The 26,726-nt window shown below is 44.4% G+C and overlaps 1 protein-coding gene across 1 annotated transcript in view; it reads right to left on the bottom strand.

Annotated features, from left to right (window-relative positions):
• The window catches only part of RNPEPL1 (arginyl aminopeptidase like 1), a 40,303-nt gene extending 15,370 nt beyond the window's left edge, over positions 1-24,933 (bottom strand). Inside the window, exons 1-7 of the mRNA XM_058188829.1 lie at positions 23,761-24,933; positions 15,226-15,366; positions 11,733-11,884; positions 9,684-9,800; positions 7,381-7,616; positions 3,213-3,326; positions 919-1,031 (exon numbers count right to left, since the gene is read on the bottom strand). Coding sequence (XP_058044812.1) covers positions 919-1,031; positions 3,213-3,326; positions 7,381-7,616; positions 9,684-9,800; positions 11,733-11,884; positions 15,226-15,366; positions 23,761-24,918 — 2,031 coding nt within the window. The 5' untranslated portion in view covers positions 24,919-24,933. The remainder of the gene's footprint in view (positions 1-918; positions 1,032-3,212; positions 3,327-7,380; positions 7,617-9,683; positions 9,801-11,732; positions 11,885-15,225; positions 15,367-23,760) is intronic.
• Between the last annotated feature and the right edge of the window lie 1,793 nt (positions 24,934-26,726).

The raw sequence follows: 26,726 nt of genomic DNA, 5'->3' as shown, positions 1-26,726 counted from the left end.
CTCTCAGGAAAGTTTTAATCGGGTTCTGCTAGAGTAATATATACTATGACATTTTGCTGATATGTTTCAACTGCATGTTACAACCATTCGTTTAGTGACTGTTCAAATTTACAATGGCACTGAAAAACGCGACTTATGACCATTTTTCACAGATATGACTGCTGCAGCATCCTCGTGGTCATGTGATTATAATTTGGATGCTCAGCAACATATTTATAACAGTTGCAGTGTCCCATGGTCACGTGATCTGCTTTTGCGACCATCTGATATGCAAAGTAAATGGGGAAGCCAGATTCACTTAACAACCGTGTTACTAATTTAGCAATCCCTGGCAAGAAAGATCGTTAAAATGGAGCAGAGTTCACTTAACAACTGTCTCACTTATCAACAGAAATGTTGGGCTCAACTGTGGTTGTAAGTCGAGGACTCCAAAGCACCTGAGGGCAGGACGAGAAGCAACGGGTGGAAACTAATCAAGGAGAGAAGCAACTTAGAACTAAGGAGAAATTTCCTGGCAGTTAGAACAATTAACCAGTGGAACAGCTTGCCACCAGAAGTTGTGAACGCTCCAACACTGGAAATTTTTAAGAAGAGATTAGATAACCATTTGTCTGAAGTGGTATAGGGTTTCCTGACTAAACAGGGGGTTGGACTAGAAGACCTCCAAGGTCCCTTCCAACTCTGTTATTCTGTTCTGACTACCTGTAAGGATCCAACTTTCAAACAAATGTCTGAGATCTAAACTCCACCCTTGGTTTTTGGATGGAGTCATGTTTTTTTTTTCCTTTTTCTTTGGAGGATTCAGCCAGAAAATGACTGGTTTCAGCTGAGATTCACTGGCAAAGTCGATCGGGCATTAAGTATCCATGGGCACCCATGCGTATACCCCTCCCTCCCGCCTCAAACCAGGTTACTAACTCGGAGAAAGGCATCAAAATGTGTTGGGTCTCCGCACAGCTGAGACAGATAGTAAACAAAGCAGAACCCTTTCTCGTAGGTGAAGAGGTTCATCAGGTTGCTGGGATTCACACCTGGGGGGAAAAAAAAGGAAGAGAGGATAAGAGTGATAGAAAAATAAATGGCAATGCAGCAGTGGTGAAATCTGAACCGGTTTACTATCAATTCGCTGGCTTTGCAAGGTGCACGGGTACGTAGTGCACGCCACTACGGGGTAAGTAGAACGACGTGCGGGGGGGCGGGGGGGGAATGATCAGCTGTGGCGTGCAATCTTTTTTTTTTCTTTTAAAAGCATTTTTTACAACCTATTCGGCCAAATAGTTAAATAGTTAAAACCTATTCGGCCAAATAGTTAAAAAAAATGCTTTTAAAAGTAAAAAAAAAAAAAAAGGCTCTGACGATCGCACGGCTCAGCTGTGATCATCAGAGCCTTTTTTTTTTACCTTTTAAAAGCATTTTTTACAATCTATTGGGCCAAAAAAGTTGTTAAAAAACTGCTTTTAAAAGTAAAAAAAAGGCTCTGACGATCGTGCGGCTCAGCTGGGATCGTCAGAACCTTTTTTTTTACCTTTTAAAAGCATTTTTTAAAAGAAGCGGCAAGCGGAGAAGCGGGCGACCAGGAATTGTGGGCATGGGCGGGGGGGAGGGGGGCAGGAAGTTTTGCTACCAGTTCTCCAAACCACCTGCCGCCATTGCTATTGGATCTGGTCCGAACCGGGAGCATTTCATCCCTGCAATACAAGTAGTCCTTGACTTATGACCAGAATTGAGCTCAAAATATCCACTGCTAAGGAACACAGTTGCTAAGTGAGTTTTGCCCCATCTTATGACCATCCTTGGCACCTTTGTTAAGTGAATCACTATAGTTGTTAGTAACATGGTTGTAAAATGAATCTGGTTTCCCTGTTGACTTTGCTTGTCAGAAGGTTGCAAAAGGGGACAATGGGACCCGGGACACTGCAATCGTCATAACTATGAGTCAGTTGCCAAGCGTCTGAATTTCGATGACGTCACCATGGGGATGCTGCAACGGTCATTAAGTGTGAAAAACGGTCATAATTCACTATTTTTCAGTGCCGTTGTAACTTCAGTTAGAATGGTCACTAAATGAATTGTCATAAGTGGAGGACTACCTGTAAATATTTTGTGGGGGGGGGCAGTATTATTTTCTTCCTCTTATTTTCTTCCTCTTTGTATGATAACTTTCTTTGGAATGGGCTTTTTAGAACCATCACTGTGCGTGTTGTTCTACATCACTGTGCGTGTTGTGGCTCAGACTGCTAAGACAGTCTGTTATTAACACAGCTGCCTGCAATTACTGCAGGTTCTAGTCCCACCAGGCCCAAGGTTGACTCAGCCTTCCATCCTTTATAAGGTAGGTAAAATGAGGACCCAGATTGTTGGGGGGGCAATGACTTTGTATATAATATACAAATAGGATGAAGACTATTGCTTGACATAGTGTAAGCCGCCCTGAGTCTTCGGAGAAGGGCGGGATATAAATGCAAATAAAAAAAAATGCAAAGCTGAGCATCAAAGAACTGACAAATCAGCTTCTAAAAATCTAGGCTTTGCTTTAGAGTGGGGATCCCCGACTTTTCCAGCTTTGCGGACCGGCGGTGGCAGGGGGCAGAGCGGATGGTTCTGAGCGCACAGCTCCATTTGTGCCAGCGGCTGGCACAAATGCCTCTATTTGTCACTCACGCAAATTGAGCTTCGCGTGTGAGCTCCCCTCACTCACGCAAATTGAAGCTGCACGTTGCTCGAGTGGCCTGGCTCCAAATGGGCCACGGCCATGGCCCGGAGGCTGGGGATCCCTACTTTAGAGGGTTTTATGAACCCAGCCAACCCGTATTTATCCCACAAGCTATTTTTTTTTTGTCTTTTAATGACCCCATTATCCCTTACATTGGGGTGGAGTCAGGGCAACTGAATGGAGCTGAGCATTTACTAGCCAGATGCCCTTCCTGTCACCAATGCAGAGTTCGCAGCAGATAACTTACTCATGGTGCCCAGAGAGAGAAATACCTGCCGCTACCTAGGATCGAACTCACAGCCTTCTGATCCTGAGGCGAGAGCTCCACCTCTAGGCCACTGCACCACTCTAACCCACAAGCTATGGTGAACCACGCCCTTGTTTGCTGCCTGCACCTTCTGCAACTTTCATTTCGGTTATTCCTTGAGCAAACTACGCAGAGAAGGCAAAGCCAATGGCTTGATTTCATAAAAGACGAGACCCCGGCCCTCTTTCGTACCTGGTTCAAGTTTAACCTGAAGTTTGCTGACTGGATTGTCCTCCCCAAGGAGCTTCATTTGCCGGTGAAGGGCATCAAGGCGGAAGGCTGTCTCCAGGCACGTAAAAGCAGCACCTGTCCACACGCACATCCCAAAATACATGGATTTTAATCCGAGAGTTGACATTTTTCCATATTATGTGGACGTTCGGATGACTATGTCCTCCGACACATGACTGTTCTGTCCCCCCTTCCACGTCACGGAGAAACGCGAGTTTCACAGTCCTTTTATTGACACAGACCTGATTCTTCTGTAGGAAGCACAAGGCTTGGCAGCGACCGTGCAGAGGCCTGCCAAATTCTGAAGTCTTAATCTCAGACAGAGATAAAAGCACTCACATCCCAGTCCCGTTGCTAAGCTTACAGGAAAGAAAGGCCTTTAACTCCCAATCAACCGAGCTGCAACACACGCTGGGTAGTTTTTTGTCCGTCACGAAGCTCAAAGGCAGCTCCACCCGCTTTTATGCCCTGTGGGGTATGGCTCCGTGACTCAGCACTCTCTGAGCCTGCCACACCTTTTCCTCTGTTGCACACGCTTACCTTTACGTCACTGCCTCAGGTCGATCCAGGATTGATCCTCAGCAGCTGGAGCTTGGGGCGTTGCCAGGGAGGAGGAGGAGGGTGTGGGAGAGGGAGGCTTTGTCAGCTCCTCCTCCTGGCCTGCAGCTGGAACTTGGGGCGGTGCCAGCGAGGAGGGTCCTGGCGAGGGAGGCCTTGTTGGCTCCTCTCCCTCACTCTCCGAATCATTCTCCTCCATGAGGGCCGGCTTGGGGGCTGGAGCCACAACACATGACATTACTACCCCTCTGTATGTTTTCTCTAAGTATTGTCCTGCTTTTATCTGATCCATGTTCTGGATCCTTCTGTGAGCCAAACTCCAGGACAGGGATGGTGAACCTGTCGCATGGAAATGTCGCATGCACACGCTTGTCAGGGCTGTGCTCCGGAAAAGCGAAACTTCCGGGTTTTAGCGCGCACATGTGCCCAATGATCAGCTGGCCAGCATGCAAGTGCAGGCCGGTTTTCGGCACTGTCGCGCGCGAAGAGATCGCGCTCCAGAAAAGCCGAACTTCCAGATTCTGGCACATATGGACACCTGACAATCAGCTGGCCAGCATGCATGTGCCCACCGGTTTTCGGCACTGCCATGGACACGAAGGACAGCTGACTGTGGCACACACATGCGCGCCAGAAACCCAGAAGACAAACAGGCAAGGCCGTGCGTGCCAGGCGACATGGCTTCATGTGTCACTTTGGGCACGCGTGTCATAGGTTCGCCATCACGGCTCTAGGGCCGCCATTCCTTGAACCACCCAATCTTGCTGGATCTAAACAGTTCAGGCATTGGTGTGCTGCTCCATCCATCTGTGATATCATGGAAGCTCAACTAATAATTTGCCAGAGGGAATCTTATGCCCCAGAGTAGGGCTTCTCAACCATGGCAGCTTGAAGATGCGTGGACTTCAATTCCCAGAATTCAGCAAAGCTGGCTGGGGAATGCTGGGAGTTGACGTCCACAGATCTTCAAGCTGCCACAGTTGGGAAACACTGTCCTACCAACAAAGTCCATGTCTTACAGTGAAGAACTTCAATATGGTTTTTGTCACATCTCAAAGATTCAAGGCAAGGAGTGATTTAATTTGTCTTTGTAATTGTTGTGTCTCGTTCGCTTTCCCCGCAGCCGGGCCCGTCTTATCTTCTTCCGAACGCTGAGGAATGTCCTAGCATGCCTCCAGGCCCCAGCCCTGGCTCCATGCCCAGACAGGCTGAGGAAGAAGAAGTGCCTCCCGACCCCAGCCCTGGCTCCATGCCCAGGCAAACGGAGCAACTAGACCCCTCCCCCTCCCCCACAGCATGTGAGCCTGAGGGAGGTCAATTACCAACAGCTGCCGACTGGAGTGACCCTCGCGTCAGAAGACTTGATAGGCGGAGGCAACAGAAGGAAGGGAGGGGCAGGCCTGGATAAGTGCTGAGTCATGGAGCCACACCCCATGGCCTATATAAAGGATCTGCTTTCTGGCATTCTCTGAGTCAGGCAAAGTCTACCTTATCTTGCTGAAGTCACTTTCTGGTCTCCTGCCTGCCTTGAGAACTTTGCTAGGACTTTGGCAGAGCTGCAGAGGCACGCCTGATTCGGATTTCCCTGACCCGGCCATCAGCGGAGGAGTGGGACACGACAGTAATACTTATATGGAATAGTACAGGTAGTCCTTGACTTACGACCACAATTGAGCAATTTCTGTTGCTAAGCGAGGCGGTTAAGTGAGTTTTACCCCATTTCACAACCTTTCTTCAGGTGGTTGTTAAGTGAATCACTGCAGTTGTGAAGTTTGTAACACAGTTGTGAAGTGCATTCCCCATGGTCAAAATTCAGGCGCTCGACAACTGGTTCCTATTTATGACGGTTGCAATGTTCGCTTTTGCAACCTTCTGACAAGCAGTCAATTGGGGAAAGCTAGATTCAATTAACAACCAGCCCCAGGAAATAAAACCTGAGCCGCGGTAGCGCAGTGGTGAGAATGCTGTACTGCAGCTAATTCTGCTAACTGCCGCTGCCCGCAATTTGGCAGTTCGAATCTCAGCAGACTCAAGGTTGACTCAGCCTGAACCAATAATGTTGGAAACATGGGAGAAAATCTTGGTTAGAAATGTTAAGTTTACACAAGCACAGAATTTAAGGGAAAATTTTTATAAGATGTTTTATAGATGGCACTTAGATCCCAAAAAATTATCATGTATGTATCCTGATATCCAAGCGAAATGTTGGAGGTGTGATTGTGATGACGCTACATATTTTCATATTTGGTGGACTTGCAAGAAAATTAAGGTCTTTTGGATAAGAATTTGGTGGATTATTCAAAATGTACTGAAGAAGAAGATAAAGTTCCTGCCACAATTTTTCCTTTTGGGAATTATAACGGATTGTACAGGGATTGAGACTAAATTGATTCTGAATAACAGCAGCAAGACTGTTGATTGGACAATACTGGAAGAAAGAAGAGGTACCTACAATAGAAGAATGGATATTGAAAGTCATTAATTTGGCTGAGATGGCTAAAATCTCAGCTTTTTTAAAAGACAACACGCAGGAAAGATATTTAATTGAATGGAAAAAATGGATTGATTATCTACAAAACAGATATCAGATTAAGAAATATCAGATTGCCTTTGAATAATTAGAAAGTTATTTTATGTAATGGGGAGGGGGTTGGGAGATGAAAAGCTTTGGATGTGGTTATTTGGATTGGAAGGGAAAATTTTACTCTATGTTTGGTTTATGTATAACAATACCTTGTGATTGACCCGGGAAGCCGGGGGGGGGGAGGGAGGGGGGAAGGGGGTTTTTTTGGGAGGGAGGGGGGAAAAAGGGGGAAAATGTTTTTGTTTTTTAAAACTCTTTCAATAAAAAAAAAAAAAAAGGTTGACTCAGCCTTCCGTCCTTCTGAGGTGGGTAAAATGAGGACCCAGATTGTTGGGGGGCAAGAGGCTGACTCTGTAAACCGCTTAGAGAGGGCTGAAAAGCACTGTGAAGTGGTATATAAGTCTAAGTGCTAATGCTACTAATTTTTCAACTGCAGCAATTCGCTTAACAACTGAGGCAAGAAAGGTCATAAAATGGGACAAAACTCACTTAACAAATGTCTCGGCAACAGAAACGTTGGGCTCAATTGTGGTCACAACTTGAGGACTACCTGTATTGCTTTATAATGCCTTGACAATAAACCAGACCCGGAATGTTGCATCCAGTTTTGGTCGCCGCGATATAAAAACGACGCTGAGACTCTAGAACAGGGGTGTCAAACACAAGGCCCACCGGCCTCATCCAGCACGCGATGTGCTCGGATTTGGCCTGTGGGCACATCCTGAAAAATATAAGGGGCTGGCCAGTGTGGCTTTGGCCCGGTCTACCCAATGCGAAGAGGAAACATGCCAACAGTCTTGGGAGTGTCATCAAGTTGTTCATGCCCACCCAGTTGGCCACGCCCACCCAGCGCTCCAAGGTCAACCACAGCCCTGATGCGGCCCTCAATGACAATTGAGTTTGAAACCCGTTTTAGAAAGATCCAAGCTGGCCTTGGCAACTCGCCCAATTTAAAGGCGCAATACGCGGGCTTAAGACGGGACTTACCGTAAGTCTCCGTCGTGATTCGGCGCTGAGCGTAAGTGGCCAGCCCTTCGCTCAACCACATCTCTTCCCAGGTGGCGTTGGTGACGGCATTGCCAAACCAGCTGTGGGCTACTTCGTGGATGATGTCGATGATGAGAAACTCATCGCTCTCCAAGATGGACGAGATTACGAAGGTCAAACACGGGTTCTCCATGGCGACGATGGGGAACGAGGGAGGGAGGAAAACGATGTCGTACCTAGAAGCCAGAGGAGGGAGGGAGGGACTCGGCTCAATTTGCAAATCTTGAAGCCATAATTATCGAAGCAGACCGACCGACCGACCAGGGTGAAATTTGTTACTACCGGTTCTGTGGCCGTGGCTTGGTGGTTGTGGGGTAATGTGACTGGGTGGGTGGGCGTGGCCAATTTTTTTTTTTACTTTTAAAAGCATTTTTTCTACAACCGGCCGAAGAGGTTGCAGAAAAAATGCTTTTAAAAGCCTCTGATGATCAGGCAACTCAGCTGGGATCGCCAGAGGAGCCTTTTCAAAGCATTTTTTCTACAGCCTCTTCGACTGAAGAGGTTGTAGAAAAATGCTTCTAAAGGGTTCTGATGATCCCAACTGAGTTGCCTGATCGTCAGAACCCTTTAAAAGACTTTTTCTACAGCCTCTTCGGCCAGAGGTTGTAGAAAAAATGCTTTTAGAGAGTTCTGACAATCCCAGCTGAGCCGTGCGATCATCAGAGGCTTTTTTTTTTACTTTTAAAAGCATTTTTTCGGCCGAAGAAAACATGTTTTTAAAAGTAAAAAAAACAACCACCCTCTGATGATCATGGCTCAGCTTGGCATGCAGGGGGAATGGGGGGCAGGGATTTTTGCTACTGGTTATCTGAACCACCCGCTGCCAACGCTACTGGATTGGGTGATCTGGTCCGAACCGGGAGCATTTCACCCCTAAGACAGACAGACGTAAAAATGTAGATACGCATAAATAAAATTCCCCATAATTTACAAGGAGCCCTCATCTTACAACTACTTAAGTGAGTTTTGCCTAATTTTATTATCTTTTTTGCCTCAGTTCTTAAATGAAGACTGCAATTGTTAAATTAGTAACACGATTTTTGTGTGTGTTGAATTTATGTTTTGCCGTCGAAGAAATAAAGGGAGACGAGTATAGATCTATTTCCAGCTATTTAGTTCTCGTTCATCTAGCCATATTTTATTCCTTTATAAAATTTCCTTTCTTTCTTTGTCGGTAAAACATACATTCAACAGAAAAAAATAAAGTCTGTCGCGAAAGTGACTGCCTGCGAAGGCTCCTGGGGCTGAAAGGCGAAAACAGAAGCAGTACACTCCGTCCCCTATTTGGGTAGACCAAGTTTCCCTGACCAAAATAAAAACCACTTAGTAACAGTGTTGTTAAGTGAATCTGGTTTCCCCATTGACTTTGCTTGTCGGAAGGTCACAAAAGGTGATCGCACAATCCCGGGAGATTCCAACTGTCATAAATTTGAGTCATTGTACTCATGAATTTGCGGGTAAATATATTTTTTAAAAAATCCTGTCTCCAGCCTCTCACCACGGTGATACCAAGAGAGCAAAATGTGTACTGTCACATCACGACACAGGCTCTGCCTTTTTCGACCTGCGTTGCGAGTTGCACGCAAACAAGGAACAGAATTGCCACCCCGACGTGCATTTCGTTCCTTTCACCCCAGCAGAGAGACCTGTTGTGGTCCGTCAGCAGCTTATGGAGCTGGCAATGGAGTCAGACAACGATGAGGCTGAGGTGAGGCCAGGGCCATCGGGAAGTGAGGTGAGGACTCCAGAGCCTCCAGAGCCTGATAGTAGTGAGGCAGAGGAACAGGAGGAGCCTGTTCCTAATGCACATATGAGAAGAGCTGCCAGAAGGCAAGAGCAGCTAAAAGCAGAGAGGACAACTCGGGAGTAGGGCCAAGAGATGATTGGCCCCTACCATAAGGCTTAAAGGATCAGCAATGGCATTTGAGCTTTGCCGGAAAACAACGTTGGTAGCTGCATCTTCTGTTTCATCTTCTGCTTCGTCTACGTCTTTATTTTTGTGACTTCTGAACGTTTGCCAAGAAAGGCCTTTGGCAGTTTGCCCAATTGGACCAAGGTTTGCGAGAGAACTGAGGAATTTGTGTTGGGAGGCATTTGTTTTAATTTGAGTGGAACGACGCTGGGAATGAAGTAATCCTCAGCTGTTCGAATAAAGTTTGTTTGTTTTTTCACGGACTGAGTTTCTTACTACCTACTTGGGCCTGGGTCACAACAAGACCTATGCATGCTATAAATGAGCTTACCTGCCCCAGATATAGGGACCGTAGAGGCTCTCTGCAGCGCTGAGCCAGTGCTCCACCCGACCTGAGAGTTTGCTGATGGCTGTTGACAATAGGCATGGCTCGGCCCAGACTTTGCTCCTGTTTGCAAAAAAACAAAAAGGCAGAAAAACAACAGAATTCACACTGGGGCCTAGCAGGAATCTGGCATTCCTTGCTGTGGAGGTGCAAGCTAACAGTGAGAGGGATCTTGGAGTCCTAGTGGACAATCACTTAAAGATGAGACAGCCGCGTGCAGCAGCTGCCAAAAAGGCCAACACAGTTCTAGGCTGCATAAACAGAGGGATAGAATCAAGATCACGTGAAGTGTTAATACCACTTTATAAGGCCTTGGTAAGGCCACACTTGGAATATTGCATCCAGTTTTGGTCGCCACCATGTAAAAAAGATGTGGAAACTCTAGAAAGAGTGCAGAGAAGAGCAACAAAGATGATTAGGGGACTGGAGGCTAAAACATATGAAGAACGGTTGCAGGAACTGGGTATGTCTGGATTAATGAAAAGGAGGACCAGGGGAGACATGATATCCGTGTTCCAATATCTGAGGGGCTGCCCCAAAGAAGAAGGAGTCAACCTATTCTCCAAAGCACCTGAAGGAAGAACAAGAAGCAATGGATGGAAACTCATCAAGGAGAAGCAACTTAGAACTAAGCAGAAATTTCCTGACAGATAGAACAATTATCAGTGGAACTACTTGCCTCCAGAAGTTGCAAATGCTCCAACATGGAAGTTTTAAAGAAGATGTTGGATAAACATTTGTCTGAAGAGGTGTAGGGATTCCTGCCCAAGCAGGGGGTTAGACTAGAAGACCTCCAAGGTCCCTTCCAACTGTTATTCTATTCTGTTCGAACACCTGCTTTAAAGAAAGTTCATGAGTCCAATACAGGTAGTCCTCGACTTACAACCGTTCGTCTAGTGACTGTTCGAAGTTACAACACATTGAAAAAAGTGACTTATGACCATTTTTCACACTTATGACCGATGCAGCATCCCCCATGGTTGCGTGATTTACATTTGGATGCTGAAGAACTGAACTCACATTTATAATGGTTGCAACACCCCTTGCCTGTGACCTTCTGACAAGCAAAGTCAATAGGGAAGCCAGAATTCATGGAACCAGCGTGGCAAGGAAAGTCGTAAAACGGGGGCAAAACTCACTTAACAAATGTCTTACAAACATCCACTTTGAGCTCAACTGTGGTTGTAAGTTGAGGACTACTTGTACGTTACAACCGCACTGTTTAGTGATGGCAATTCTGTACTTGTAACTCAAGGTCTCCCTGTACGGCTTTCTACAAGTTTATTTATTTTTTATTTTATTTATTTATTTTGTCACAACATCATATAAAAGGATTTTATAGTATATAAACATATATATGAGTAAATATTAGGAGGTATAAGCATCTATATATATATAGGAAGAAGAAAAGAAAAACAATAGGACAGGAACGGTAGGCACGTTTGTGCGTTTATGCACGCCCCTTATGGTCCCCTTAGGAATGGGGTGAGGTCAATAGTGGAAAGTTTTTGGTTAAAGCTTTTAGGATTATGGGAAGAGACCACAGAGTCAGGTAAAGTATTCCAAGCACTGATGATTCTGTTACAGAAGTCATATTTTCTGCAATCTAGATTAAAGCGGTTAACATTAAGTTTAAATCTGTTGGTTGCTCTTGTATTATTGCAGTTAAAGCTGAAGTAGTCTTTAACAGGAAGGACATTACAATAGATCATTCTATGAGTTAAACTTAGGTTTTGTCGAAGGCGACGGAGTTCCAAGTTTTCTAAGCCTAGGATTTCAAGTCTGGTGGGATAAGGTATTTTGTTGTTTTCAGAGGAATGGAGAACTCTTCTTGTGAAATATTTCTGGACTCGTTCAATTGTATTGATGTCAGAGATGTGGTGTCGAACTGCAATTCCCAGCCTCTCCAGCAACCACAATGGTTAAGATTACAGCCTAGCAATATCCCGGCCTTCCATCAACCCTGCTGAATCAAGGTCGGCAAGAACGCCTTACCTAGGACCAACCTCTGCGGCGACAAGATCCCCGGCCACCAGAGCCACCAGGTAAGCGGGGATGGGGTACTCCATGTAGAACTGGTATACGCCCTCTTCTTCCTTGTAGGTACTTTGGGTGGCGCTCATTAACACCTGCATACCTGCAGGGGCCTGTTAAAAAATGGAAAAGAGAAAGAGAATAATACAGTTGAAAGGGGCCTTGGAGGTCTTCTAGTTCAGGGGTCTCCAACCTTGGTCCCTTTAAGACTTGTGGACTTCAACTCCCAGAGTTCCCCAGCTTTGCTGGCTGAGGGACTCTGGGAGTTGAAGTCCACAAGTCTTAAAGGGACCAAGGTTGGAGACCCCTGTTCTAGTTCACCCCACTGCTCAAGAAGGACACCCTACCATTCCAGACATATGGCTGTCCAATCTCTTCTGGGTGATGGAGCACCCACAACTTCTGGTGGCAAGCTGTTCTACTGGTTGATTATTCTCACTGTTAAGAACTTTCTCCTTCATTCCAGGTTGCTTCTCTCCTTGAGTAGTTTCCACTCATTGTTTCTTGTCTTGCCTTCTGGTGCTTTGGAGAATAGGTTGACCCCCTCTTCTTCTTTGTGGCAGCCCCTCAAATACTGGAACACTGCTACCCTATTGTCCCCCTCACCCCAGTCTTGATCTCCTAAGGACCAACTAAAGCAGAGGGAACCATGGTCCCCTTTATGACTTGTGAAAGTCATAATCCCAGAATCCCAGAGCCTCTGATGTTGGAAGTCGAATCTGAAGTCCACAAGTCGTAAAGGGACACCTGAAGTAAAGTCTGAGGAATATCCGTCATCTCTACTCTAAAAGCAACGTAAATTCTGTCCTGAAGAAAGTTCACTTCTGTATCAGTTGTGCAATGTTCACAATGCTCAAACCCCATGCGCAGTCCTAAAATGTATCCCACAGCCTCTCTGGGATCAGAGACTTCAATGGTGGCATTTGACATTCTGAGGCAGTTTACTGGAAGGAGCAAGCTGGCCTATTCACAGAATGGCTACCCCAGGGTGGGCAGTGATTATAGGAGTGGTCAAAACTGTGGAAACCTTTGGGAAAAGTGTATTTTTGAGGTTTAATAACACCTTTTTTGGGGGGGGGTGTTTCAAGATAATCATATTCCCACTGCTGGAATGGCCTGGGACCTTCACCCAATTGAAAATCTATGGAGTCGACTAAAGAAACTTGTTAGTCAGAAGCAACCCAGCAATAAACCCAGTTAAGAGAAGCCATCATTCAATCTACCGCTCCTGCGCAGTCTGCATGGGCTACCTGTGGTCTTTCGGGTGCGCTTCAAGGTGTTGGTTACCACCTTTAAAGCGCTCCATGGCTTAGGGCCCGGGTACCTACGGGACCGCCTACTGTTACCTCATGCCTCCCACCGACCTGTACGCTCACACAGAGAGGGTCTTCTCAGGGTGCCGTCCGCCAAACAATGTTGGCTGGCGGCCCCCAGGGGAAGGGCCTTCTCTGTTGGACCACCTACCCTCTGGAACGAACTTCCCCCTGGTTTCCGTCAATTACCTGACCTTCGGATCTTTCGCCGTGAATTGAAAACGCACTTGTTTATCCAGGCGGGACTGGCTTAATTTTTTAAACTTTTTGAATTTTAATATTTTAATTGGGGTATTTTTATGAATTTTATGGGTCAAATTTGACGGTTTTAAATTTTCGGCCATTTATAGAATATGTTATTTTAATTTTGTTTTAATTTGTATATTGTATAGTTTTTTTAATCTGGCTGTACACCGCCCTGAGTCCTTTGGGAGAAGGGCGGTATAAAAATCTAAATAATAAATAAATAAATAAATAAATCTTGGTTTCACATTATAACAGCTGCAGAACTAAAAGACTTGTTCACTCCATGGGAAGATGTTGTAAGGCCGTCATTCGTCCTAAAGGTTACCCAACTAAGGATTAACTGACATAGTGATAATTTGGTATATCTTGTTTTTTTCTATGGCGATAATTTTAGTATATCTTGCTTTTTCTATGGCGATAATTTTGGTATATCTTGTTTTTTCTACGTGTTTCACTTTTCTTCTTTATACTGTAACTGCTATTCTACTAGCAAGTCCTTCACAAGTGTTATTGCATTACATTCTTGATTAAATTATCTTTCCATTGATATATAATTTTATGGTACTACTCCCCCAAAAAGGGGTGTTACAATATTAGCTACTGTATGATCCCATAAAAGAGGGTGAAAATCTGGATGCATCTTATACTCCGAATGTAGCCCCGCCCAGCTTCTCAAACGGAGGTTTCAGAGGCTGAAAAAAGCATCAGAAACGAAGCTTCAGAAAAGAAGCCCCAAACAGAGTTTCAGAGGCTTTTTTTTTTTTTGAAGCTCTGTTTTGGAGGCTTTCAGGGGCAGAAAAAAGTTTCTTCTGAAACAGAGTTTCAGAGGCAGGGAAAAAAGCAAAAAAAAGCAAGGCACAGAGCTCACAACCAAGGAACCTGTTGCTAAAATTCACCTCTGGGAACAGCTGATTGGGGGTATTCCGGGAGGCCGATCCACCTGCCAATCAGCCTTTTTCTTATTTTCATCCCCAAAAACTAAGGTGCGTCTTATACTCTGAAAAATACGGTAGTTTTAGAAAATACATTTTTCCCAAAATGTTTCCACAATTTTGGCCACTCCTGTAATCACAAAACAGCTGATCTGAAAGTATGTGTGAGGAAGGGTGTTCTCTACCATGGTCTTTGATAGCCCCCGCAGTGTACTCAACGACTGGGTTTTCCACAGCTCGCTTGGCCAAGTCACATGTAAAGGCCTTGAAAGTGACCAATGAGGGAGATGATCCAGAAAGGGGATTAAGATTTTCATGGGGGGGGGGGGAATCACCTACTACTGGGTGTAAGAGCAATTCAAAAACTGAATTCTGGCAGTTCCTGAGCATGAGGTTCAGGTCTGGTTCTTTTTGTGGTCCATCAGCAGCCTGCGGAGCTGGCAACGGAGTCGGACAGCGATGAGGCTGAGGTGAGGCCTGGGCCATCGGGAAGTGAGGTGTGGACTCCTCCTGTTCCTAATGCACGCATGAGAAGAGCTGCCAGAAGGCAAGAGCAGCTCAAGCAGAGAGGACAACTCAGGAGTAAGGCCAGGAGATGATTGGCCCCTCCCATAAGGCTTAAAACAGACCAGCACCGGTGTTTCAGCTTTGCCGGAAAACAACGTTGTAGCTGCGTCTTCTGCTTCATCTTCTGCTTTGTATACATCTTTGTTTTTGTGGCTTCTGCACCTTTGCCAGGAAGGCCTTTGGCAGTTTGCCTAATTGGACTAAGGTTTATGAGATAACTGAGGAATTTGTATTGGGAGGCATTTGTTTTACTTTGAGTTGAACGACGCTGGGAATGAAGTAATTCCCAGCTCTTCGAATAAAGTTTGTTTTTCCACGGACTAAGTTTATTATTACCTACTTGGGTCTGGGTCAGAACAGTTCTTCTGACATTCTGGGGTGAGGAAAACGTCTTACCTTGACAACCGCGGAGTAAGTGCATTTCACAGCCGGCGTGTCAAAGCAGGGGAAGAAGGACCGGTTGCACACCGAATGGCCTTGAGTGAAAACAAATGGCTTAGAGTTGCCGTAGGTGAGCTCAGGATCCAGCCACCAGATCTGACAGAAGGAAGAGATAAGGGGAAAAACAACAACAGATAGATCAAGCGGATGGTCTTCGACTTATGGCCACCACCAAGGCCCAAATTTCTGTCGCTAAGTGAGACAGTTGAGCTTTGCCCCATTTTTCTTGCCATAGTTGTTAAGTGAATTACTGCAGCAACGCGGCTAGTAAAACGGTTGTTAAGTGAATCTGGCACTTTGTGTGTCCGACGGTCGGAAAAAGGGATCACGTAGCCACGGGAAACTGCATAAATAGGAGTCAGTTGGCCAGAATTTTGATCACATGACCGTGGGAATTCTACAATGGTGGTTAAGTGGGAGCCACTTTCTTCATCGCCGTTATAACTTCGAACAGTTACTAAAGCAGGGGTCTCCAACCTTGGCAACTTTAAGCCTGGCGGACTTCAATTCCCAGAATTCCCCAGCCAGCTTTGGGCAAAGCTGGCTGGAGAATTCTGGGAGTTGAAGTCCGCCAGGCTTAAAGTTGCCAAGGTTGGAGACCCCTGTACTAAAGGAACGGTTGCAGGTCAAGGACTACCTGTATTGCTATTGTACTTGTATCCTTGAATATCATTCCAGCCAGCAGTGCTGTTTACTGAAGAAGATGGGATTTTAGTTCAAGAAGGGCTGGCTGGCTGGGAACAATGGGGATTTTAGTCCACCTGGGGTTAACAATTTGGGGAAGGCAACTTTGCATAAAATCTTCATTTTTTTTGAGATCATAGAAGGCAAGTTAGTCTGATGTCAAGGTTCCAGAAAAACCTCTTCTGCATAAAAAAACTCAGAAGCCATTGTTTTTTCAGAGTTCTTTACTAGCATGAGGAAACTGGCACACGATGAGTGAAATTCCAAAACTGAACTTCCGGATTCTTTTCCCAGTTATACAAACCCCAAGAGTCCCACCCCCCTGACCCCTTTGATGGTCACATGGTCCCACGTTCTCCCAGTTCATTCGAATATCTTCTTGCCACTCTTCCTGCAGATGTGAACACCATCCGACCTTGACCGCTTGAAGAATGTTACCATACCCCTCAGCCCCCCTTCCTCCCCTCAGGGGAAAAATGTGGCAGTGTCTGGAACCCTAAAGTCTAGTATGGTTTCCAGGCCTGACATCTGATTCATGAAAGTGTAGAATGGGTCTTTCAGGGTTACAGCCAGTGGTGGGATTCAGCCAGTTCGGGCGAACCCGGTAGTTAAATTGCTGGTTGGCCTCACCCCTCCCCTCCCCTTCCAGGAGTTCCCACACGCCCCATTTTGGCTCCCCAGGTAAATGCAGGGAGACCTACTAGGCCCAAAATCGGGTGCGGGGGTATGTGTGGTGCGGGGCCCCCGTGGCCCGTTTTTGCTCCCAGAAGGCTGCAAAGAGGCCTACTACTCACACCCTCTGGCCACTCCCACCATGGCCACGCCCACCCATCCGGTCATTAGGGCAGAGAACCGGTTGTTAAATTATTTAAATCCCACCACTGGTTACAGCCCATCTTCCCCACGGCTCATCACATATGTGTACACAACAGGCACTCTGAAATCCTTTCACAGGAAGAAATACAGGTAGTCCTCGACTTACAACAGTTCATTTAGTGACCATTCAACGGCACCGAGCAAAGGTGACTTATGGCCATTTTGCTCACTCTTATGACTACTGCAGCATCCCCATAGTCACGCGATTTACATTTGGATGTGTGGCAACTGTTTCATATTTACGACGGTCGCAGCGTCCCGAGGTCATGTGATTTACCTTTTGCGACCTTCTTGACAAGCAAAGTGAACGGAGAAGCCAGGTTCACTTAACAACGGTGCTACTAACTTAACAACTGCAGTGATTCACTTAACAAATGTGACAAGAGAAGTCGTAAAATAGGGCAAAACTCCCCTAACAAATGTTGGGCTCAATTGCGGTCGTAAGTCGAAGACTACCTGTAGGATGCAAAGTTCAGAAGGACAAATGAAAGGCTGGATTCTAAGAAAACAAGAGAAGGAAATTAAACTTTCTCTTAAGTTTACACCCAAAATATACAATATTCAAAATACTTCTCTTATGTCAGCATCACTCACTGTATCTGTCCAGGAACCGGTAACATAGAAAAAATGTGTGAATTTTCCCATTTTAAAGCACTTTTTGCTGGAGAGGTAAAGCCAGAAATGGGCCCATTTTTGGGTTCCTGAACCCTCCGCATGTCACATGTTCGCCCTCCCCAGCCCCCAGAAGCGCTCTGCAGGCCAAAAAACGGGTGCGTCTTTGGCGAAAACAGGATGTGCAGAGCACTGCAGAGTGCTTCTGGGGGCCGGGGACGACATGGAGGCTAAAAACATTTTTTTCTTGTTTTCCTCCTGTTAATCTAGTTGCATCTTATAGTCTGGTGCGTCTTAATAGTCCAAAAAAAATGCGGTAATTTTATAACTAGATCAAACAGCCATGGGATGCAAGCGCAGCTCCCTGCCTCAGTTTAAAGACCCTCTCTAAAACTAACCTCCAAATATAACCTTTGTATTGGAAAAATATCAGTCCTGCCTGAAGGAGATAATATAAACCAGTGGCTGGTTGGGGAATTCTGGGAATTGAAGTCCACCCATCGGAAAGCTGACAACAGAGAGAAACACTGATATAGATGCATTAAAAATAGAATTGCATGGGACAATAGGCCGCCGCCTTAAAATATGCCACCTCTGCCCGGCCTCTTTGATCTCCTAGGCAAGAGAGAATAGAAAGTCTGGCCAAGCCTGGCATATTTTAAAACGATGGCATGCCGTTCCATGAAATTCTATTTTTAATGCACCTATATAAACTACTTCAAGCAGGATGGATCAAATGCCACCGCCTAACAAGAGAAGGACCTGACAGTGAAGGCCAAATAACAGCCCATCCCAAATAGAAAGTGATCATCTCACAGCCATCCATTCCTCTGTGTAAAAGCATACTTATTTATTAAATTATGATTGGCGTTATTAATTCAAATTATGTACTGCCCCGATTTTCAGGGACACCTAATGCTTCATTGAAACGAGGGCTCTTGTTTCCTTTTGCATTGAATTATCTCTCAACAGGCAAATGCTACACACAGCCACAATATTTTATCTAATTGAAGGAGGTTTTCACTCATAGGTTTACATGCAATCAATACTAGTGAGAAAGTATCTTAGATGGAGAAGCAACTTACAGCCACCGAATAGAGGCAATCCTTGACTTAAAGCCATTTGTTTAATGACCGGTCGAAGTTAACAACAGCGCTGAAAAAAAAGTGGCTTACGATCGTTTTTTCAGACGACTGTTGCAGCATCCCCAGGGTCATGTGATCAAAATTCAGATGCTTGGCTCATATTTATGACGGTCACAGTGTCCCAGGGCCACATCATCCTCTTTTGCCACCTTCTGACAAGCAAAGTCAAAGGGGGGAGGGGGGAGACCCAGAGTCACTTTACAGCCGTGTTACTAACTTAACGATTGCAGGGATTAATTTAACAATGGTGGCAAGGAAGGTCACAAAACGAGGCCAAATTCACTGAACTAATTGTCTTGTTCAATGGGGAAGCCAGATTTTCCTAACAACTGGGTGACTAATTGGACAGCTGCAGTGGTTCGCTTAACAACCGTGGCAAGAAAGGTCGTAACGTGGTTTTTTAAAAATTTATTTACATTTATATCCCGCCCTTCTCCGAAGACTCAGGGCGGCTTACACTATGTCAGCAATAGTCTTCATCCTATTTGTATATTTACAAAGTCAACTTATTGCCCCCCCAACAATCTGGGTCCTCATTTTACCTACCTTATAAAGGATGGAAGGCTGAGTCAACCTTGGGCCTGGTGGGATTCAAGCCTGCAGTAATTGCAGACTGCTGTGTTTTAATAACAGGCTATCTTACAGTCTGAGCCACCACGGCCCTACGATTGGAACTCACTTAACTCTCTTGGCAACTGGCTCATATTTATGACGGTTGCCATGTCCCCAGGGTCATACGATCCCCTTTTGCAACCTTCTAACAACCATGTTACTAAATGAACTGCAGGTAGGTCACAAAATGAGGCAAAACTCAGTCTCTCGCTTAGCAGGAGAAATGTTGGGCGCAATTGTGGTCGTAAATCGAGGACTACCTGTACGCCTTGCTCCCCTCAGCCCAGTCTTCCATTCTGTCCGGTTTACGGCGCGATTTGGTTTTGACATCCCTTACGGTTTTTCTCCTATTGTCTGTTTTTTGACCTTTATGCAGAGAAGGTATTTTACCTTTTCCTCCCTTGGTAACCAAGTTTGCTAAGAGCGAAAGAATTCATAAAGAACTTTTTGCAAATCCAAGTCAATTTTGCTAAGTCATCCCAGCCACTTTGGAAGAACTCTGAGTTTGTTTGTTTGTTTGTTTGTTTTAAAAAAAAAAGATTATCAAGGGAACTTTGCAGAATCTATATTAAAGCTTCTTCGACTAAATTTGTCCTTCTTTTATTCTTGATAACTTTTATATTTATAAATGCTTCCACCAATTTATACCAGGGTGGATAAAAATTGATGATTTTTTAAAAAAAAATAAATTTTAAAAAATGGATTTTTTTTATTTAAATCAGATTTTTTAAAAAATGTAAATCGCATTTTTTTTTATTTTTATCTAATTTATTTTAATAAAATGCTTTTGGAGTAAAAATCTATCTAAATATCATTTTTCTATTTAAGATACGTTAGTAATTCTGTTTTTTTCAGGATGAAATGAAGCTTACTTAGGTAGCATGAGGCTGTAAATCTGCAATAATTTACATTTCTGGTAAACTCATTCAAGGAATCTAAGCTCTGCAAGCTAAGATAACATGCACTGCATCGATGCATTCACACAATTTCACAGCAGAGATGAAAGTTGTTCTTTAAAACTTTTTTTAACCCTGCTCTAAACCAGGGGTCTCCAACCTTGGTCCCTTTAAGACTTGTGGACTTCAACTCCCAGAGTCCCTCAGCCAGCTTTGCTTTGCTTTGCTGGCCGAGGGACTCTGGGAGTTGAAGTCCACAAGTCTTAAAGGGACCAAGGTTGGAGACCCCTGCTCTAAACTACCTGATTATTCCAAATTAATCCTAAAACCTGAGCTCCAACCCCCATATGCCTCTCTGCATCTTCCTGTCCTCCTGCCCCCCTAAAGCTCTTTCAAGTTATCTGCCCCCAATTTTCAATTTTCAATCATGAGGACCGTTGCAAAGAATTTGTTAGGCCTACCTAAAATCTTACTGCCCTATTTCATATTTTTCTGTCTCCTGTTGTTTTATTAAAGCAGATGTGATTTACTTGCAGGGACGGGAAGATTTTTCGTTCACAACTTTTGGGGTATCCCAGCTTGTATTAGCATTCCCAGAAATTTCTTGGGGGAAGGGGGTGATAATTTCTATTTAGAAAACAGAGAGAGAAAACCGATGGCAGAAAAAGACCCTAGGGTTCCATTGAATCTGCCCTTTGAGGGTTTTTTATTTTTTTTTATTTTTTTTAACTTTTTAATCATTTAATTAGAGCAGTTTGGTGGCCTAGTGGTGAAGACACTCGCCTCCCACTCATCAGGTGGAGAGATCAATCCTAGGCAGTGGCAGATATTTCTCTCTCTGGGTGCAAAGAGAAAATATCTGCTGTCAACTTTGCATAGGTGACAGGAAGGGCATCTGGCCAGTAAATGCTCAGCTCCATTCAGTTGCCCTGGCTCTACCCTGAACTAAGGGATTACAGGGTTGTAAAAAAAAGGAGTTAATTAATCATTTAATGATAATGCCAAACAAGGCTTGCTGAGAGAGGCTGGGTCCAGTATTCCTCCATAGAAGAAGCTGCCCAAGATGCAAATTTTGGGGCCATCGGAGCTGTTTACATTATTGAAAATGACAGAGGACCCCTAACAGTATTGGATTGGGTGGCTCGCTTCTGTTGATGTTTACTGATATATTGATATATTGATCATCAATTGTGTTGTAAATGTTGTACCTTGATGAACGTATCTTTTCTTTTATGTACACTGAGAGCAGATGCACCAAGACAAATTCCTTGTGTGTCCAATCACACTTGGCCAATAAAAAATTCTATTCTATTCTATTCTATTCTATTCTATTCTATTCTATTCTACTGCAATAGATATGAAAATGGAGAGATTTATAATAGAATAACAGAGTTGGAAGAGACCTTGGAGGTCTTCTAATCCAGGCCCCCTGCTCACGCAGAAGACCCTGTGCCATTCCACACAAATGGCTGTCCAATCTCTCCTTGAAAACCTGTGATTTTTTTTCCCTTTCACCTCTCCAGCCACCAACATTCAGATAAAAGGGAAAGGGAAAGATTCCCCTCGCACATATGCGCCAGTCGTTACCGACTCTAGGGGGCGGTGCTCATCTCTCTTTTTCAACTCCCTGCACAATAAAGCAGCAATGAGCGACCTGGCAATGGTCCAGGGTGATGTTGGGATTCCACACCCCCCCCTTGCTCTTCTTTTAAACTTTGTTATGCCTAATAATCTAGTTCTGCGGTTCAAATCCCTAGCGCCGCGTAACAGGGTGAGCTCCCGTTCCTTGTCCCAGCTTCTGTCAACCTAGCAGTTCGAAAGCACGTTAAAAAAATGCAAGTAGAAAAATAGGGACCACCTTTGGTGGGAAGGTAATAGTGTTCCATGCGCCTTTGGCGTTGAGTAATGCCGGCCTCATGACCACAGAGATGTCTTCGGACAGCGCTGGCTCTTCGGTTTTGAAACGGAGATGAGCACCACCCCCTAGAGTCAGGAACGACTAGCACATATGTGCGAGGGGAACCTTTACCTTTTTACACTGAGAGCATATGCACCCAAGACATATTCCTTGTGTGTCCAATCACACTTGGCCAATAAAAAATTCTATTCTATTTTATTCTATTCTATTCTATTCTATTCTATTCTATTCTATTCTATTCTACGCTATTATCACTAAGTGTTGAATTTTCTGATTCTTGACAAATATATTTTATTGTTTTCTTTATATACACTGAAAGCATATGCACCAAGACAAATTCCTTGTGTGTCCAATCACACTTGGCCAATAAAGAATTCAATTCAATTCAATTCACTATTCTATTCTATTCTACTCTATTCTACTCTATTACCACTAAGTGTTGAATTTTATGATTCTTGACAAATATATTTTATTGTTTTCTTTATGTTCTTTATGTACACTGAGAGCATATGCACTTGGCCAATAAAGAATTCTATTCTATTCTATTCTATTCTATTCTATTCTATGTCTATTCGATTCTATTCTAGTCTAGTCTACTCTACTCTACATTATTACTAAGTGTTGTCTTATGATTCTTGACAAATATATTTTATTTTTTCTTTATGTACACTGAGAGCATATGCACCCAAGACAAATTCCTTGTGTGTCCAATCACACTTAGCCAATAAAGGATTCTATTCTATTCTATTCTATTCTATTCTATTCTATTCTATTCTATTCTATTCTATTCTACATTATTACTAAGTGTTGTCTTATGATTCTTAACAAATATATATATATATATATTTATGTACACTGAGAGCATATGCACCCAAGACAAATTCCTTGTGTGTCCAATCACTTGGCCAATAAAGAATTCAATTCAATTCAATTCAATTCTCTAGTCTAGTCTAGTCTGTTCTATTATCACTAACTGTTGTATCTTATGATTCTTGACAAATATATTTTATTTTTTCTTTATGTACCCTGCAAGCATATGCACCCAAGACAAATTCCTTGTGTGTCCAATCACACTTGGCCAATAAAGAATTCTATTCTATTCTATTCTACTCTACTCTACTCTACATTATCACTAAGTGTTGTATCTTATGATTCTTGACAAATGTATTTTATTTTTTCTTTATGTACACTGAGAGCATATGCACCCAAGACAAATTCCTTGTGTGTCCAATCACACTTGGCCAATAAAGAATTCAATTCAATTCAATTCAATTCTCTAGTCTAGTCTAGTCTAGTCTATTATCACTAACTGTTGTATCTTATGATTCTTGACAAATATATTTTATTTTTTCTTTATGTACCCTGCGAGCATATGCACCCAAGACAAATTCCTTGTGTGTCCAATCACACTTGGCCAATAAAGAATTCTATTCTATTCTATTCTATTCTATTCTACTCTACATTATCACTAAGTGTTGAATTTTATGATTCTTGACAAATATATTTTATTGTTTTCTTTATGTCCACTGAGAGCAGATGCCCCCAATCCCGCTTGGCCAATGAAGAATTCCATTCCATTCTATTCACGACCACCCCTCATATCCTCCTTTTCTAAACCATTTGACCGCTCTGCCTTTCGGGGAGCCTTTCAAGGGCTTTTGGGGGGGGGGACCCACCGCCCACCCTGAGCGTCTCTAAGTCCTTGAAAGGCCCCGCTCGGTCCTCGGCTGAAAGGCTCCCCACTTACCGCGGGGGCATCCACGGTGGTGTAGCGGACGATGATCTGGAAGGGCCGCTGAGGCTCCAGCGAAGCCGGCAGGGAGACGCTGAGCGCCGAGCCGTAGTCGGTGAAGGGATCCACGCGGAAGAAGAGCGGGCACGGGGCGGGCGCCGAGCGGGGGAAAGCGGGCAAGGGCGGCGCGGGAGCCTCGGCGCTCTCCAGCGGGGCGCAGGCCCAAGGCCCGGCCGGCGGAGGCTGCTCGCCCCACGGCGGCGGGGCTATTCCAGCCGGAGGGTCCCTCAGGGACTCCGGGGAGGCGGCTAAACCCGGCCGGTCCCCTTCGGGCGGCGGCGGCGGTTGCCCGAAGGCCGAAAGTGCGCTGGCGGTGCTGAGGAGGCAATGCGGGTGCGGGTGGCCCGCCGGAGCCGAGGAGGAGGAGGACGGGCGGGCCGGCGGCGGCGGCAGAAGAAGGCCGGCCCGGCCCGGAGGCTCGCTTTCCGCGCCGCTGGAGAAGACGAAGCCGCAGCGGGCCTCGCCGGCGGGGCAAGGCCGGAAAGCCACGGAGGCCACCCGAAGGGCCGGGTGGGTGTCCAAGACCAGGACGCGAGGTCGGCGGGGCCGCCGCTCTTCTTCCTCCTCCTCGGCCGCTTCTGGTTGGGCCCCGCCGGGCGCCGGCCGGGCGCACAACTCCAGCACCAGGCAGCCGGCCAAGGCGCGGGCCTCAGGCCGCAGGTCCAGCCCGAGGCGGAGGTGGCGGAGGCGGAAGAGCGAGGCGCTGGAGGCCGAGGCCACGTCCGGGAGAGTCTCGGGGGCCGCCATGAGGCCTAAGTAAAATCCATGGGCGGGCGCGGGAGGCCCGGCGGCGGCGGCCGACGACGACTCACCCAGGCCGCCCGGGAAGCCGCTCGCCGGCGCCAGGAAGAGGCGAGGCCCAGCCGGCCGGCCTGCCTGCCTGCCTGCCCCGAGCGGGGCGAAGCGCTGCGTGCGGCTGGCGGAGGAGGAGGAGGAAAGGGAGGCGGCGGCGGCGCTGGGCGGCGCCCGAGAGCGGCGCGCGAGGAGGCCGGAGCGGCCTTTCGACGCCCGCCTTGCCCAGCCGGCCGTTGGACGGGAGCCTCGAGCTTTATGGATCCCGTCGCCCCCCAGCCCGGCCTCGGGATGATGGCGGGGAGACAGGCGGGAGCGCATCGTGCTGGGAGGCTGTGGTTTATTTATAGATTGTTTGTTTGTTTATAGTTTATTGATCCCTCTTTCGATGTGGTTTATTTATTTATTTTTTATTTATTTATTTATTTATTTATAGTTTATTGATCCCTCTTTCGATGTGGTTTATTTATTATTATTATTATTTATAGTTTATTGATCCCTCTTTCGATGTGGTTTATTATTTATTTATTTATTTATTTATTTATAGTTTATTGATCCCTCTTTCGATGTGGTTTATTATTTATTTATTTATTTATTTATTTATAGTTTATTGATCCCTCTTTCGATGTGGTTTATTTATTATTATTATTTATAGTTTATTGATCCCTCTTTCGATGTGGTTTATTTATTATTTTTATTTATTTATAGTTTATTGATCCCTCTTCGATGTGGTTTATTTATTTTATTTATTATTATTTATAGTTTATTGATCCTCTTTCGATGTGGTTTATTTATTATTATTTATAGTTTATTGAACCCTCTTTCAATGTGGTTTATTTATTTATTATTTATTATTTATAGTTTATTGAGCCCTCTTTCAATGTGGTTTATTTATTTATTATTTATTATTATTATTTATAGTTTATTGAACCCTCTTTCAATGTGGTTTATTTATTTATTATTTATTATTTATATTTATTGATCCCTCTTTCGATGTGGTTTAATTTATTATTATTATTATTTATAGTTTATTGATCCCTCTTTCGATGTGGTTTATTATTTATTATTATTATTATTTATATTTATTGATCCCTCTTTCGATGTGGTTTATTTATTATTTCTTTATTTATAGTTTATTGATCCCTCTTTCGATGTGGTTTATTTATTTATTTATTTATTTATAGTTTATTGATCCCTCTTTCGATGTGGTTTATTTATTTATTTATTTATTTATAGTTTATTGATCCCTCTTTCGATGTGGTTTATTTATTTTTTATTTATTTATTTATTTATAGTTTATTGATCCCTCTTTCGATGTGGTTTATTTATTTATTTATTTTATAGTTTATTGAGCCCTCTTTCAATGTGGTTTATTTATTTATTATTTATTTATTTATAGTTTATTGAGCCCTCTTTCAATGTGGTTTATTTATTTATTATTTATTTATTTATTTATTTATAGTTTATTGAACCCTCTTTCAATGTGGTTTATTTATTTATTATTTATTTATTTATATTTATTGATCCCTCTTTGGATGTAGTTTATTTATTATTTATTTATTTATTTATTTATAGTTTATTGATCCCTCTTTCGATGTGGTTTATTTATTTATTTATTTATAGTTTATTGATCCCTCTTTCGATGTGGTTTGTTTGTTTGTTTGTTTGTTTATAGTTTATTGATCCCTCTTTGGATCTGGCCAGGAGATCCCCCCTCTGGAGGGAATCGCATGGTCTGCAGAAAGAGAAGCAGGGTGGGATGGAAGGAGGCTGCTTTCTTTCAACAGGGTCTGCCAGGAGTTTTTGGAAGGGATCTTGGAGGTCATCTAGTCCAGGGGTCTCCAACGTTGGCCCCTTGAAGACTTGTGGACTTCAACTCCCAGAGTTCCTCAGCCAGCCGTGTCTTGTTTCTTTTTTTCTTACCCACCAAAGTGGAGAGATTGCAGAGGAAGGGATTATAAGAGAGTAAGCAAAGTTGGCTGAGGAATTCTGGGAGTTGAAGTCCACAAGTCTTCAAAGTTGCCAAGGTTGGAGACCCCTGTTCAACTCCCAGAGTTCCTCAGCCAGCTTTGCTTACTCTCTTGTAATCCCTTCCTCTGCAGTTTCTCCACTTTAAGCGATTAAGAGAA

This window comes from Ahaetulla prasina, chromosome 6 (genome assembly GCF_028640845.1).
Source record: "Ahaetulla prasina isolate Xishuangbanna chromosome 6, ASM2864084v1, whole genome shotgun sequence".
Lineage (NCBI taxonomy): Eukaryota > Metazoa > Chordata > Lepidosauria > Squamata > Colubridae > Ahaetulla > Ahaetulla prasina.
This window is presented reverse-complemented; position numbering and strand designations above follow the sequence as displayed.